Consider the following 15,824-nt stretch of genomic DNA (forward strand, 5'->3'; position numbering starts at 1 on the left):
AGAGTCGGCCTGACGATGCAGGGGACACGGGTTCGTGCCCCGGTCCAGGAAGATCCCACATGCTGTGGAGCAGCTGAGCCCATAAGCCATGGCCACTGAGCCTGCGCATCAGGAGCCTGTGCTCCACAACGGGAGAGGCCACAACAGTGAGAGGCCCGCGTACCGCAAAAAAACCAAAAAAACCAAAAAACTATATCACATGCTCTTCTTGTATCCATTGATATACCATGTATTACTTCTTACCTTCTTCAATGCAGTGAAGTGTATCAATGGGTTTTTGTAATGTTGATTACAATTCATATGCATATAAGCACATGAGTGAAGAACTTATGATTTAGTGTATATAGTATTTAGTTTTTCTAAGTATTTGATTCAAATATATAGAACTGATGATGTTGGGTATTATGTTTTGCACAATCTGAAGCACTGAACTTAGTGAAAATTCAGGCTGCAGTGCGGGAATTAGCACTTATTTAAAATTTTACTATATGCCTAGAATTTTCATTTAAGTAAAAAATAGCTGACATTTGAAAACCTACCATGTGCCAGGGACAAGTTATAAATAGTTATTATTATTCTCACTTCATGAGAAAACTGAATCACAGAGAGGTTAGGTAACTTACCTAAAGATATACAAACAGTAAGTAGAAAGACTAGGCTCTGAAGCTTCCTATCTTCCCACTCTGTAACAATGCCTCTCAATTATTAGTTTTTCAATGATGATAATAAATTATGATGATGACAGACAAGAGGAGTTGGGGTATTATTGCTTAATTCTTTCCTAAAATTTCAACTCAGAACCATAGGGAACTTTTCTATTTGCATGGAAAATTAAAATTTGAATTTACTAGAAAAACTGGGATTCATTTACAGAATTTCATTTTACTTAAAACTTTTTGGGAAAGTCCTACTATACAAAATTAGGAATGCCACAGGGCACGTAGATAGAAACAATCTGTGGAATTTGAAGGTATATTTGCACAATACCAATATAGCTCTAGAGTCTAAGGAAAATGCGACTTAGTCTCACATTCCCAAATTAAATAAGTATTTATACTTAAGAATGGATATATTCTTTATTCTAATTTCATGATTTCAAAATGATTCAAGTTGAACGAGGCAAGCTTTGTGAATCTCAAAAAAAAAAAAGTCTGCCTGAAATGAAATATATACATGATACTTGATACTTCTAGCTTTCAGGGCTTTGAATATAGTTAATAGATTAAAAATCAGAACAAGTCTTCGACGGGAAAAAAAATTTGAAAAGATTTTGCAGTGAAACAGTATGTTTTCTGGACTGAGTAAAAATCAAACAATTTTCTGAAAAATGCTCTCTTTCTTTGTAATATGCCATCTGTTGGGTCATACCAATAGGGTCAAACAGGAAAAAAATATTTAAAATTCTTTCAAGACATAACAAAAAGGAATAATTCACCCATCAAATACAAATATACTGTTTTATTCTATGGGAATATTTCTGTGGTTTCTGCAAGGTGAAAACCCAAGTGTTTAAAAAACAAAAAAGAACAGAATGGATAATTTAATGTTTTCTCTTGTTTGATATTTTTTCTCCCCTGGGGGGGAAAAATGTAATTTAACATAATTTTAATAAAATTTTAAAAAGCAAATAACCAGACACACATATCAATGGCTATGCTTATGAGGAATGACCAATAATATTTTCTTTTACGAATTAATTCAGGATCTGGACAACTGTGTGGACTAACATGCAATTGACATCCTGGTACAGCCATTTACCTGGATATTGGCTGTTCTCAATTAAAAGATACAGATTTTTTTTTTCTCTCTAGTGTTTTACAATAGTTTATCTACTATGCCATATATTTGTTTTTCTACAGAAGGGGAAATATTAGTGTTTATATAAACCATAAAATTTGTATACTGGGGACTATTACACCTGATGTTTCTGGATAGTTTATTGGCAGACTTATCAGACAATCCAACTGTTTTTCCTCCATATCAAACAAGGTCTGGAAGTAAGAAGTTTTCCAGTCAGAAATGACAAACACAGATGGAATTAATCATACAGAACTGGGGCAGATTTACTTCTTTCACATAGTTCTTGGTAACAAAAACAAAATTTGTTACAGGCAGAGGGACAGAACCGTAAGTACACAATGTCAAAAGGCCTACTTTTAAATTTTTATTGTAGTTAAAGAGTTTATTTATTGAAAAAAACCCCAAAAAACAACCTGTCACCCCCATCTGAAAAATGGGACATACTGTAAAGTCTTTCAAGGTTAAAGTTTCTAGGAGGCTTTTTAGACTTCTCTCATTTCTATTAAAGGGTCAAATTAACCTCAGCTAACGAAATTCTGTGATTGGCCAATATCATAAACGCTTTGATTCAAAATTTTGTGGGGAAGAAACAGAATGGAGATGAAGAAGAAGGATCCATATGCCAAACACACCCAGGACTTGCAATCCTCAGAGAACTACTAAAACAGCTAGAGTCTGGAATAATGCTATAGAAGACCTGCTCGTGGATATGAAAGACAGTCAGTGTCTTTGTATCCTAACCCCAAAATCCTATTTTCAAGTTTCTTTGGGCAACAAGCTCATCTTCCAAATGCTTTATATAGGAATATACTAGGACCTCTTCTACCATAATTCTGATAGCTAAGTAACACTGTGTCTTTGTGGAATCACCCACAGGCTTGCCAGAGTAAGGAGAGAGACTCTTTCTGAAATGACAAGGGCCTCCAGAAACTGGTGCAAAAGACAAAATGATAGGAACTATCTGGGAAACAGGAAGATAAAACAATGGGAGAAAAGCTGCCATTTGGGGATAAAATGGAAACAAAAGGAGAACCCCCATTTCTGTGTACCACAGCTCATGCTGTGAGACAGCAGCAATAAAGGCTGACACCCAGAGAAGTGGGCATTTTAGTGGGTTTTCTGCAAACGTTTCAAGACACTTGGGGTCTAATGGGCTCCACAGATTTTCTGTGTACATAATCATTTTGCAGAGTTTCAGCCCCTTGAACTTAATTTACCCACATCCAGACCCACAGCTGAGAAGGCTAGACCCAGAAAGTGAAAGGGACACATTACTGCATGAACAGCAGTGAAGGCCTTTTCCTCTGACTTGAGGGACCCCATGGCAAAAGCACCAGAGGCTTCTATCCTTCACAGAATTGGCTTGGCAGTGAAAATCAAAATCAAGACCACTTCACTCTCTACCTTTTAAAAAAAGTTGAATATTTTTATTGGGTCTTCAAGTCTGGGTCCCACAGTCCTCATCTGATGCCACTCTTAGCTCCGAACTGATTTTTCCCCTGACTTTTACATAGGGCTTGCCCAAGTAGCCTACTGCAGCCAAGGTTTCACTCCAAAGCTACCTCTCTAAGGTCTAAGGTTACTATGGTAGAGTTTTATACAACAGTTTTCCTTAAAAATATTCCACAATTTGTTATTCCCAAACAAAATAAGATTATGCACCACTCAGAGAAATTGGTTAGTCATTCTGAAGATGTCTAAGAACTATATCACTGCCAAAGAACAACATTTCTCAGTTCATATTCTTTCCTTCAATTTTCATTTGTACATCCACACTGTGGTTCACGAGTCGTCTGTTTTCCATTATCTTATAATCAAGTCAAGAGGACTTGGACTTATAGATCGTTTTCCAAAGCTGGATGCATTCACAGTTTGGTGCATACCAACGTGTATGAAAATAGGAACCCCACTTCCACTTTAATCTGATAATTCAACATCAGAGTCTTCTGATTTGGCTTTGGCAAGTTCTTCGTGTACCTCCCTCACCATGAGAATACGTGTTAACATGGTGTCCAGGGTCCCAGGGTCTATTGGAAACGTGGAGTACCACATGGGGCTATTTGGAACACAGGAGCGCTCAGGTTGAAGGTAAAACACATCATTCCTCTGCTTCACACTTTCAGAACTATCCACAGGAGAAAAAAAGAAAAAGAAAGAAAATTGGGATCAGAGAGTATAGGAAATATGTAACTACTCTTTAAATATAATGGCTCTCAACTTTTCCATACTGCGACTAATAAACAATGCACCCACAGATATAAACAAGTTTACAGGCATTTATGCTCCAGGAGCAACCTGTAACTCTGTATTTTTTCTCCCACACTCAAGAATCACACTGGATTGAAAGTGAGTATAATGTTAATAGATGACAAAGTGTAAATCTTTCAGACTTTAGTACTTAAAACATTACCAGGAGTAACAAAAAATTCAATTCACATGTGACACTATGGCTGAGAACCACATATCCTCAGTGCCCAATATCCTGGAATGAATCCCAAGAGCACTCAATACACATTATCAAAGAACAAACCCAGTGATTATATTTCTTTGAGAAAAAAATGCTTTAGTGTGGATCTTACAACTCTTTAAAGTCATAAAGTTTCTGTAAGAAAAACACCACTCAAAAAATTTCAATTCTTTAAAAATAAATTGCTTTCCTATTTATAGAGTCAGTACTACAACTTTTCCCCTTCTTTTCTATATAAATAATAAATTCACAGCAGTTTAGATATCACATAAAGTTGAGTAACAGTTGTAAAGATCAAACAATGGCAGCGATTCTTGCTTTTCAAGAGATTTTTGGGAAAAAAATTTACCAAGGTGAAGCAATTTGTTTCTTGGTTCAAAATCCAGGCAGATATGAGAATGGGGAAAAAATAAAATTGTAAGTAAATCCTTGTTTAGAGTTACAGACCAGCTACCTTTCTGAAATCTATAGTATTTTAACTATTTTTTGCAGTGTGTTATATCTAGTTCAGAGGAAAATCACTTACCATTTGGACAGGTAAAACTCATAAAGTCGGACTGGGCATCTTAGTGGGTTGTCAGTATTTTCTGCCATCTCCACACCCACTGGAACCTCATCATCTTCGCTTCGTTTCCTCTTGCCAACAGTTAGTTTATCTTGAGACAGGAAATTATAATCAAAGTATTAGAAAAGTCTTTCTTCGAGTCTTAAGACACCCAATGAGCTTTGCTTCTAGTCACTCCCTCTCCTTTCCTTTCACTTACTCACTCGTTCAACATTTATTGAGGACCTATGGAGGCACCAGATTAGTGCTGGGTTAATCAAACAAAGTCCCTGTCCTGTAAAATTTATGTTTCCCTTCTCACCAAAGTGGAGGCAGCATGACAAAAAGCATTGATGCTTGAGAGTACGTCTCAATTCTGAGCCTGAATTTAAGAGATTTTATTAGGCATAGGGTTGTTAAGCCACAGCAAAATAAAGAGAAAAAAGGGTTCCATATGTTCTTCTATAGTAGAGATCAAGACAGAAGTTGATCTCTTTCTCTGAAAATATTTCTCCTGTGGGGCACCCGTGTCCACTGGGCATCTGTTTAAGTTTCTTTCATTTGCATAGTATTATGAGAAATGAAATCTTTGCTGGGAAAAGAAATTCTCAGTAAGTTGACCATTTGATAAGGAAAGAGCAAACCCTTTTTCACCAACAGAATTTTGCAGAGGCCAAGGATTATCAGAAAGAAGCCGGGGTGAGACTTCCCTGGCAGTCCAGTAGTTAAGACTCTGTGCATTCCAATGCAGGTGGTGCGCGTTTGATCCCTGGTTGAGGAGCTAAGATCCCACGTGCCTTGCGGCCAAAAACCCCACCAAAACATAAAACAGAAGCAATGTTGTATCAAATTCAATAAAGACTTTAAAAATGGTCCACATCAAAAAAAAAAAAGTCCACATCAAAAAAAAAATCTTAAAAAAAAAAAAAAAGTGGGGGGGGGGAGCTTCCCTGGTGGCACAGTGGTTGAGAGTCCGCCTACCAATGCAGGGGACACGGGTTTGTGCCCTGGTCCGGGAAGATCCCACATGCCGCAGAGCGGCTGGGCCCGTGAGCCGTGGCCACTGAGCCTGTGCGTCCAGAGCCTGTGCTCCGCAAGAGGAGAGGCCACAACAGTGAGAGGCCCGTGTACCACAAAAAAAAAAAAAAAAGAAGAAAGAAGCCAGGGTGAAGTCATGGAAGGTAGTTTCTTTCCCACTTTCTCCATTGAATTTTCAAGAGAGTATTAGGTGGATCTGAAAACCTGAGGAAAAAGGTTTTCTTGTTTTTTTCTTATAGATACTTTTAACAACTGATCCAGAACTTTCCCCAGCCTCCTGTATTAGTTATGACTTAAACAAAAGTCATCCAGTTTTCCATTTAAAGACTACCTAAATAATTTGCTAGCTGCTCATTCAGAAAAAGAAGCTAAATTTATTACCAATCTGGTAAAGCACCTAATCAGAAAACAGAGAAATGTTGCCTCCTTGCCTCTGCCTCCCTGAATTAATATCAATTAAGAGCATAAAATGGGCTATATATAAACACAATAAAGGAAAGAGGACATGGACACATGGTGAAAAAGCAAGATAATCTTAGTATTTTATAAAGTAAAGGAGCAACTGAGAAAAAAGTTAACACAACGATGAACATCACAATTATTCTTTACAGATTTTAGTTTCAGTAATTTAAAATTCTCACATTGAAAACATATACTCCACTCTTTTCCCAAGGAAGTAACAGCTTGATTTGGGGAATTTTAGAACTTACAATTTTCTTCAAAATTAATAAATGTAATTTCTAGTTCCATAATAACATTAGTTTTTTAAACATTAAAAACAAACTATTACTTAATAGGCTGTTTTTGGAATGCAAGACCATAAACCTTCTAATAAAACAGTCACTGCTGATATTATTCTACTGTGTATGAAGGCAGTATACGCTAGGTCAGGTTTAAGTTCCTTCATATTTTGACAACGTTAACTAAGACGGAGCACTCTGGTAAAAAAAAAAAAAGTTTTAGAAACAGTAGATGTAAAAGTTAAGCAAGTTCCTTTTAACTAGGAATTGACCTATCAGTTGCCTCTAAATCAGTGATTCCCAACCTTGGCTTTATATTTAAATTCCCTGCGAAGTTTTAAAATGCAGATTATCTGGGCTATAGACCAATTAAATCAGAATTTCTAATTTAAAAGCCAATAAAACAGGACTTCCCTGGCGGTCCAATGGTTAAGACTCTGTGCTTCCACTGCAGGGGGCACAGGTTCAATACCTGGTCTGGGAACTAAGATCCTACAAGCCATGCAGCACAGCAAGGAAAAAAAAAAAAAACAATAGAAGTGATTCCTCTAATTTTGAGTTGAGCCTTTAACCTGGCCCTGACAATAAAGAAAAGCATTTAAATGTTAAAGCTATACTCTTCCATGTCTAGAATTTGCAATTACTCTTCTGTAATGTGTCTATTTGAATATTAATAAATTGACTTCAAATAGCAATCTTACAAGAGGGGGACAAGATGGCAGAGTAGGAAGATCCTGGGCTCATCTCCTTCCATGAACACACCAAAATTACAACTACACATAGAGGAACTATCCCTGAGAAAGACCTGAAGACTGGCAGAAAAGATTTTCCACAACTAAGGATGAAAAACAAATCCTCACTAAGATGGGTAGGAGGGGTGGAGATGGTATCTGGCCAGGACCCATACCTCTGGCGCAGGGATCCACAAGCAGGGAGGAGATCAAAACTGTAGAGGTCCTCCTGAGGAGCAAAGGGTGCAAACCCCACTGAGCTCCCCAGCCTCGGGGGAACCATCACCAGAAAGACAAACCCCCATAACAACTGGCTTTGAAAACCAGTGGGACTTATGTTCAGAGAGCTGTAAGAAAATGAAACTCCACTCTAAAGGGCACATGCAAAAACTATCTTGCTCCAAGTCCCATTGCAGAGGAAGTGGTTTGAAAAATACCTGGGTCATACGTAAAGGAGATTCATTGACTGATTTTATGGTGTGTGCAGGAGAGTCAGGGATCTTTTGTAATTTTCTCTGGTTATGTAGCCACTGGGCAACACCAGGATTTTTTGTTCACCTTCTACACCTAGCTGGTACAGTGCTGGTAGGCACCATTTATGACTCTCCACATCTCACCCCAGGTTCACCTGCAGATCCACCCCAGTTGACACTCCTCCAAAGCAACCCCATACGCTATCATACTCAGCAGGTGGCTTCAGCGAGCACTAGAGCCCAAAGCATCCCACCATCCTGCCACTGCCAGCAGGCTCCCTCAGCTGGTACTGGAGCCCCTCCAAAAGCAGCTCCCACCCTAGGAGATGGCCCCGCACACCAGAGTACCTGCAAGTCACAGCTGGGCATTATAGCCAGCTGTGCCAGGGGCCAGCCCTGCACACTAGCACACCCACAGCCATCATGGCCCAGCCACAACAGGAGGGTACATGCAGCCTTGTGCTACTGGGCCTCATAGGATACCTTTTACATAAAGCCATGCTTTTAAGAATGGGAGATGTAGCTGATCTATCCAGTACATAGAACCAAACACAGAGAGCTAGGAAAACTGAGGAGACAAAGGAATTGTTCCAAAGGAAAGAACAAGACAAAAACCTCAAAAAAAAAAAAAAAAAAAAAGAACTAAACAAAACAAAGATAGACAATCTACCAGATAAAGAGTTCAAAATAATGGTCATAAAGATACTAACCGAATTCAGGAGAAGAATGGAGGACCACTGTGAGACCTTCAACGAAGAGATAAAGAAAATAAAAAAGAACCAATCAGAGATAAAGAATACAATGACTGAAATGAAAAATCCACTAGAGGGAATCAATAGCAGATTAGATGAAGCAGAAGAATGGATCAGTGACCTGGAAGAAAGAGTGGTAGAAATCACCCCACTGTAACAGCAAAAGGAAAAAAAAAACTGAGGATAGCTTACCTCTGGGGACAACATCAAGCATACTAACATTTGCATTATGAGGACTCCAGAAGGAGGAGAGAAGAAGAAACAGAAAACTTATTTGAAGAAAAAATGACTGAAAACTTGATTAACCTGGAGAAGTCATCCAATTTCAGGAAACAGAGAGTCCCAAACAAGATGAACCCAAAGAAACCCACACCAAGACACATTATAATTAAAATGTCAAAAGTTAAAGATAGAGAGAGAATATTTAAAGCAGCAAGAGAAAAACAACTAGTTACATATAGGGGAGCCTGCATAAGACCATCAGCTGGCTTTTCAGCAGAAACCTGACAGGCCAGAAGGGAATGGCATGAGATGTTCAAAATACTGAAAGGAAAAAATTTACAACCAAGACTACTCTATCTGTCAAGATTATCATTCAGAATTAAAGGAGAAATAAAGTTTCCCAGAGAAGCAGAAACTAAAAGAGTTTATCATTACTAAACTGACCTTACAATAAACATTCAAGGGACTTCTTTAAACATAAGAAAAGGCCATAACTAGAAATATGAAAATTATGGAAGAAAAAAAATCTCAATGTAAAGGCAAACATATAGTAAAGGTAGTGAATCAACCACCTATGTACCTAGTATGAAGATTAAAAAAGTAGTAAGATCATATAATCTGTAATTATTAAAGAATATACAAAATTTTTAAAAAGTAAAGTATGTCAAAAACATAAAAGGTGAGGGGGGGAGTAAAAATGTAGTACTTTTAGAATGCACTCAAACTTAAGCAACCATCAACTTAAAATAGACTGCTATATACACAAGTTGTTATGTAACAGCCTTATGATAACCACAAACCAAAACCCAATAATAGATATACATACAAGGGCTTCCCTGGTGGCGCAGTGGCTGAGAGTCCACCTGCCGATGCAGGGGGCGCGGGTTCGTGCCCGGTCCGGGAAGATCCCACATGCCACGGAGCGGCTGGGCCCGTGGGCCATGGCCACTGAGCCTGCGCGTCCGGAGCCTGTGCTCCGCAACGGGAGAGGCCACAACAGTGAGAGGCCCGCGTACCGCAAAAAATAAAAAATAGATATACACACGAAAAAGAAAAAAGAATACTAACATAACACTAAAAAGCCATTAAATCGCAAGGGAATAGAGCAAGAGAAAAAGAAACAGACAAGAACAATACAACCAACCAGAAAACAGTGAACAAAATGGTAATAAGTATGTACCTATCAGTAATTACTTTACATGTAAATAGACTAAATGCTGCAATCTGAAGACAGAGGGTGGCTGACTGGATACCAAAATAAGATCCATATATATGCTGCCTATCAGAGACTCACTTCAGATCTAAAGAAAACACACAGACTGAAAGCAAGAGGGATAGAAAAAGATATTCCATGCAAATGGAAATGAAAAGACAGCTGGGGTGGCAATACTCATATCAGATGAAACAGACTTTAAAACAAAGAGACAAAGAAGGACACTGCATAATGATAAAGGGATCAGTCCAACAATAAGAAGAAACACTTGTATATATGTATGCATCCTACACAGGAGCACCTAAATATATAAAGCAAATATTAAGAGACATAAAAGGAGAAAGTGACAGTAACACACTAACAGTAGGGGACTTTAACACTCCACTTACATCAATGAACAGATCATCCAAACACAAAATAAATAAGGAAACATTGGCCTTAAATGACACATTTGACCAGATGGACTTAATAAATAGTACATTCCACCCCAAAATAGTATAACATTCTTTTCAAGTACACATGGAACATTCTCCATGATAGATCACATGTTAGGCTACAAAACAAATCTCAATAAGTTTAAGAAAACTGAAATCATATTAAGCACCTTTCCTAACCACAACGGTACCAGGCTAGAAATCAATTAAAAGAAAACCACTGGCAAAAACAAATATGTGGAGTCTAAATAACACGCTACTAAACAACCAATGAATCACTGAAGAAATCAAAGAGGAAATCAAAACATACTTTGAGACAAAATCTATGGGATGCAGCAAAAACAGTTCTAAGAGAGAAATTTATAGCAATATTGGTCTACCTTAGGAAACAAGAAAAATCTCAAATAATCTAACCTTACACCTAAAGGAACTAGAAAAAGAACCACCAAAACCCGAAATTAGCAGAAGGAAGGAAATGATCAAGATCAAGATCAAAATGAAAATAAATGAAACAGAGACTAAAAAACAATAGAAAAGAGCCTGTCCTTTGAGAAGATGAACAAAATTGACAAACCTTTAGCCAGATTCATCAAGAAAAAAGAGAGGGCCCAAATAAATAAAATGAAAAATGAAACAGAAGTTACAATTGACACCACAGAAATACAACAGATCATAAGAGATTACTATGAACAACTATACGCCAACAGATTGGACAACCGAGAGGAAATGGATAAATTCCTAGAAACATACTATCTTTCAAGACTAAATCAGGCAAGAAATAGAAAACATGAACAGTAATGAAACTGAATCAGTAATCATAAAACTCCCAACAAACAAAAGTCTGGAACCAGATGGCTTCACAGATGAATTCTACCAAACATTTAAAGAAGAGTTAATACCTATCTGTCTCAAGCTATTCCAAAACATAGAAGAGAAAGGAACTCTTCCAAACTCATTCTACAAGACCAGCATGATACCAAAACCAGACAAAGACACCAAAGAAATAAAATTACAGGCCAATATCGCTGATAAACACAAATGCAAAAATCCTCAACAAGGTATCAGCAAACTGAATTCAACAATACATTAAAAGGATCGTATACCATGAGCAAGTGGGATTTATCCCAGGGATGCAAGGATGGATCAATATTCACAAATCAACATGATATACCACATTAAGAAAATGAAGGATACAAAGCACAAGATCATCTCAATAGATGCAGAAAAAGCTTTTGAAAAACTTCAACATCCATTTCTGATAAAAACTCTCAACAAAGTGGCTACAGAGGGAATATACCGCAACATAATAAATGTCATGTATGATAAACTCATAGCTAACATCATACTCAATGGTGAAAAGCTGAAACTATTTCCTCTAAGATTGGGAATAAGACAAGGATGCCCACTCTTGCCACTTTCATTTAACATGGTATTAGACGTCCTAGCCATGGCAATCAGATAAGAAGAGGAAATTTTAAAAATCCAAACTGGAAAGGATGAAGTAAAACCACCACCATCTTCAGAGGACATGATACTGTATACAGAATACTCTAAAGACACTACCAAAGAACTATCAGAATAAATAAATTCAGTAAGTACATTTTACAGGATACAAAATATGCAGAAATCTTTTGCATTTCTATACACTCATGACCATCTATCAGAAAGAGAAATTAAGAAAACAATTCCATTTACAATTGCATCAAAAATAATAAAACACCTAGGAATAAACTTAACCAAAGAGGTGAAAGACCTGTACTCTAAAAACTGTAAGACACTGATGAAAGAAATCAAAGACAACACAAATAAATGGAAAGATACACCATGCTCATGGATTGAAAGAATTAATAGTGTTAAAATGTCCATCCCAAAATAACTTACAGAGTCAATGCAATGCTATCAAAATACCAGTGGCATTTTTCACAAAAATAGAGCAGATACTCCTAAAATTTATATGAAACCACAAAAGACCCCAAATAGCCAAAGCTATCTTGAGTAAGAAGAACAAAGCTGGAGGTTCACACTCCCTGACTTCAAACTACAGTTGACCCTTACACAACACAAGTTTGAACAACGTGGATCCACTTATACATAGATTTTTTTCAATAATTAGATACTACGGTACTATACAATCATGGCTGTTTGAATCTGCAGATGTGAAACTGTGGATAAGGAGGGCTGACTGTAAAATTATATGCGGATTTTGGACTGTGAGTAGGGTTGGTGGCCCAACCTACGTATTGTTTATGGGTCAACTGCATACCACAAAGCCATAGTAATCAAAACAGTATGACAGTGGCACAAAAACAAACACACAGATCAATGGAACAGAATAGCTTGCCCAGACATAAACCCATGCTTACATGGCCAATTAACGTATGACAAAGGAAGCAAGAATATACAATGGGGAAAGGACAGACTCTTCAATAAATGGAGTTGAGAAAACTGGACAGCTACATGGAAAAGAATGAAACTGGACCACTTTTTTCACATCATATACAAAATTAAACTCAAAATGGATTAAAGACTTAAACGTTAAGAACTGAAACCATAAAAGTCCTAGAAGAAAACACAGGCAGGAAACTTTGACATCGGTTTTAATAATATTTTTTGGGATCTGTCTCCTCAGGTAAAGACAACCAAAGCAAAAATAAACAAATGGGACCACATCAAACTAAGAAGATTTTGCATAGCAAAGGAAACCCTTAACAAAATGAAAAGGCAACCTACTGAATGGGAGAGGATATTTGCAAATTATATATCTGGAAAGGGATTAATATCCAAAATGTATAAAGAACTCAGAGAACTCAATATCCAAAAAACAAACAAAAAATGCAATTAAAAAATGGGCAGATGATCTGAATAGCCATTCCCAAAGGGACATACAGATTGCCAACAGAAACAGGGAAAGGTGCTCCACATCACTAATCATCAGGGAAATGCAAGTCAAAACCACAATGAGATAACGCCTCACCCTTGTCAGAATGACTATCATGAAAGGGACAAGAGATATCAAGTGTTGGCAACGATGTGTAAAAAGGGGAACACTCATGCACTGTTGGTGGGAATGTAAACTGGTGCAGCCATTGTGAAAAAACAGTATGTAGCTTCCTCAAAAATTAAACATAGAACTACCATATGATCCAGCAATTCCACTTATTGGTATTTTTTACCCAAAGAAAACAAAAACACTAATTCAAAAAGATATGTATGCATCCCTATGTCCACTGCAGCATTATTGATAATACCCAAAATATGGAAGTGTCCATCAACAGAATGGTTTAATTCACTCAGCTATAAAAAAGAATGAAATCTTGCCATTTGTGACAACATAAAGGGTGTTATGCTAAGTGAAATAAGTCAGTGAGAAAAAGAAAAATACCGTATGATTTCACCCAAATGTAGAATACAAAAAATAAAACAAATGAACAAACAAAACAGAAATAGATTCACAGCTACAGAGAACAAATTGGTGGTTGCCAGAGGGAAGAGGGGTGGGGGATGGGCAGAACAGGTGAAGGGGATTAAGAGGAACGAACTTCCAGTTATAAGATAAGGCACAAGGAGGTAACATACAGCATAAGGAATACGGCCAATAATATTGGAGTAACTTTGTACGGAGACAGATAGTTACTAGACTTATCATGGTGATCATTTCATAATGTATTTAAATGTCAAGTCTCTATGTTGCACACCTGAAACTAACATAATATTGTACATCAACTATACTTCAATTAAAAAAAAAGAATGAAAGAAAGGAAACTTAAAAACTCCACCACACACCTGGTTCTGTCTCCTGCTTTTGTGAAGGTGGGAAGAACCTCAGATATGTCATCTTGGTACTGTACTTCAGAGTCCTGGTCCGTCTCATCACATGGGCAAAGGAAAGCTTCAAGTGCTCAGTAACATTCTTTAGTTGAAAGTATTTGGTATTGAAGAAAAGGAGGGTGTTCAAGAGGACGATTGGTGAGTAAGCGCCCAGCTGTTTGCACTCCCACAAATGCTCTTCTTCAATGCGAGAGAACATGTAACCTGAACAGAAGAAAGGGGAAAAAGAAACAGTCCTAAGCTCCTGCTAAATGGGACTAAGTAATTTCTCTAATCCTCAGACAGGAAGATACTAAGGAAAAGACTGTTCCTCTCTTTCTCCCTCTTCCTCATACAGAAAAATAGAAAAAGCACTGCAAAGAAAAGGCAGATGATTCCACTGAAGCAGACACTGTGAGCACTCCCCTGAAACAGTTTTAATCTATTGTTATTTTAGACCAGGGGCTGGTAAACTTTTTCTGTGAAGAGCCAGATGGTAAACATATTAAGCACTGTGGGCCATGAGGGCTTTGAAAACAACTTTGTTGTTGTAAAAGATAAGGAAGTGTAGACAATACATAAACAAATAGGTGTGGCTATTTGTAAAATTTATTTATAGAAACAAATTTGAATTTCATTCAATTTTCACAGGCCACAAAATATTTTTCTTTAATTTTTTTTCCCAACTATTTAGAAATGTAAAAAATATTTTTAGCTCATGTACTATAAAGAAACAGGCAGCAGGCCTGATCTGGCCCGTGAGCTGCAGTTTGCAGACTCCTGTTTGAGATCATTCTGTTTACTGTTAACTGGTTCAGTTTTATTTGTCTAATATCTTTAGAGGACAGATAGAGCTCTCTCTCCCTCCTATCTCTTCTTATTTTAAATTTATATTAAGAGCGATTGCTTCATGATAACTTATCTGGATTTTGCTTGAAAATCAGAGGTCAGAAAAAAAAAAATAAGTATACTTTTAAATGCACCTTCCTCATGATACCCCGTAAACACAGGTCTTTCCTAACGTTCTCTCCCCAATCCTCTTTGTTGCTGCTTCTGCATTCTATTCCTGGAAGGCTATCCATGAACACAGATTTATTACTTGCAAATCTATGTCTCTAGCCCCCTATTTGAATGCTAAATGCATCATGCCACCGCACTGCTCATAATGCGTCAAAGGTGCCCTGTAGCTCAACAGAAAGGGCACACATTTCTGGGCATCACATTTAACCTCTCCATTCATAGCCAAGGTGCATGAGACCAGGAGTGAATTAGGAACTTGTCCAAAGACATATGGTCACAGACAATTCAAGGATGAAGACTTAACTCTCTTTAACAACCAGTTCAGGGTACTTTTTATAAACTATTGAAAAAGGTCCATTGCTAACAGAGTCTAAAAGTAGCATATGTGCCAGCTACTGATACCATGTACAACTTTACCAAAACTACCAGATCAAAAATGGTTTCTAAAAAGTAAATGTAACCTTCAGTTGTTTTTTATATTCAATAGTTAGTATCTATTCATGTACTGTATGGAAGGTATAGTTTTACTAAAATAATTGATAATAAACCAAAGACTTTCTCCTCAAAAGTCCAAATATGTTAT

The 15,824-nt window shown here is 37.3% G+C and overlaps 1 protein-coding gene across 3 annotated transcripts in view; it reads right to left on the reverse strand.

Annotated features, from left to right (window-relative positions):
* Positions 1-1,250: 1,250 nt before the first annotated feature.
* The window catches only part of ZMYM4 (zinc finger MYM-type containing 4), a 175,909-nt gene continuing 161,335 nt past the window's right edge, over positions 1,251-15,824 (reverse strand). For all 3 annotated transcript variants that reach the window (XM_027109145.1, XM_027109147.1, XM_027109146.1), the window contains 3 exons: positions 14,198-14,446; positions 4,794-4,923; positions 1,251-3,925 (listed from right to left, as the gene is read on the reverse strand). In XM_027109145.1, coding sequence (XP_026964946.1) covers positions 3,718-3,925; positions 4,794-4,923; positions 14,198-14,446 — 587 coding nt within the window. In that variant the 3' untranslated portion in view covers positions 1,251-3,717. The remainder of the gene's footprint in view (positions 3,926-4,793; positions 4,924-14,197; positions 14,447-15,824) is intronic.

The sequence above is a fragment of the Aethalodelphis obliquidens genome, unplaced genomic scaffold, assembly GCF_003676395.1.
Source record: "Aethalodelphis obliquidens isolate GAN/ISIS:26980383/991018 unplaced genomic scaffold, ASM367639v1 scaffold9, whole genome shotgun sequence".
NCBI lineage: Eukaryota > Metazoa > Chordata > Mammalia > Artiodactyla > Delphinidae > Aethalodelphis > Aethalodelphis obliquidens.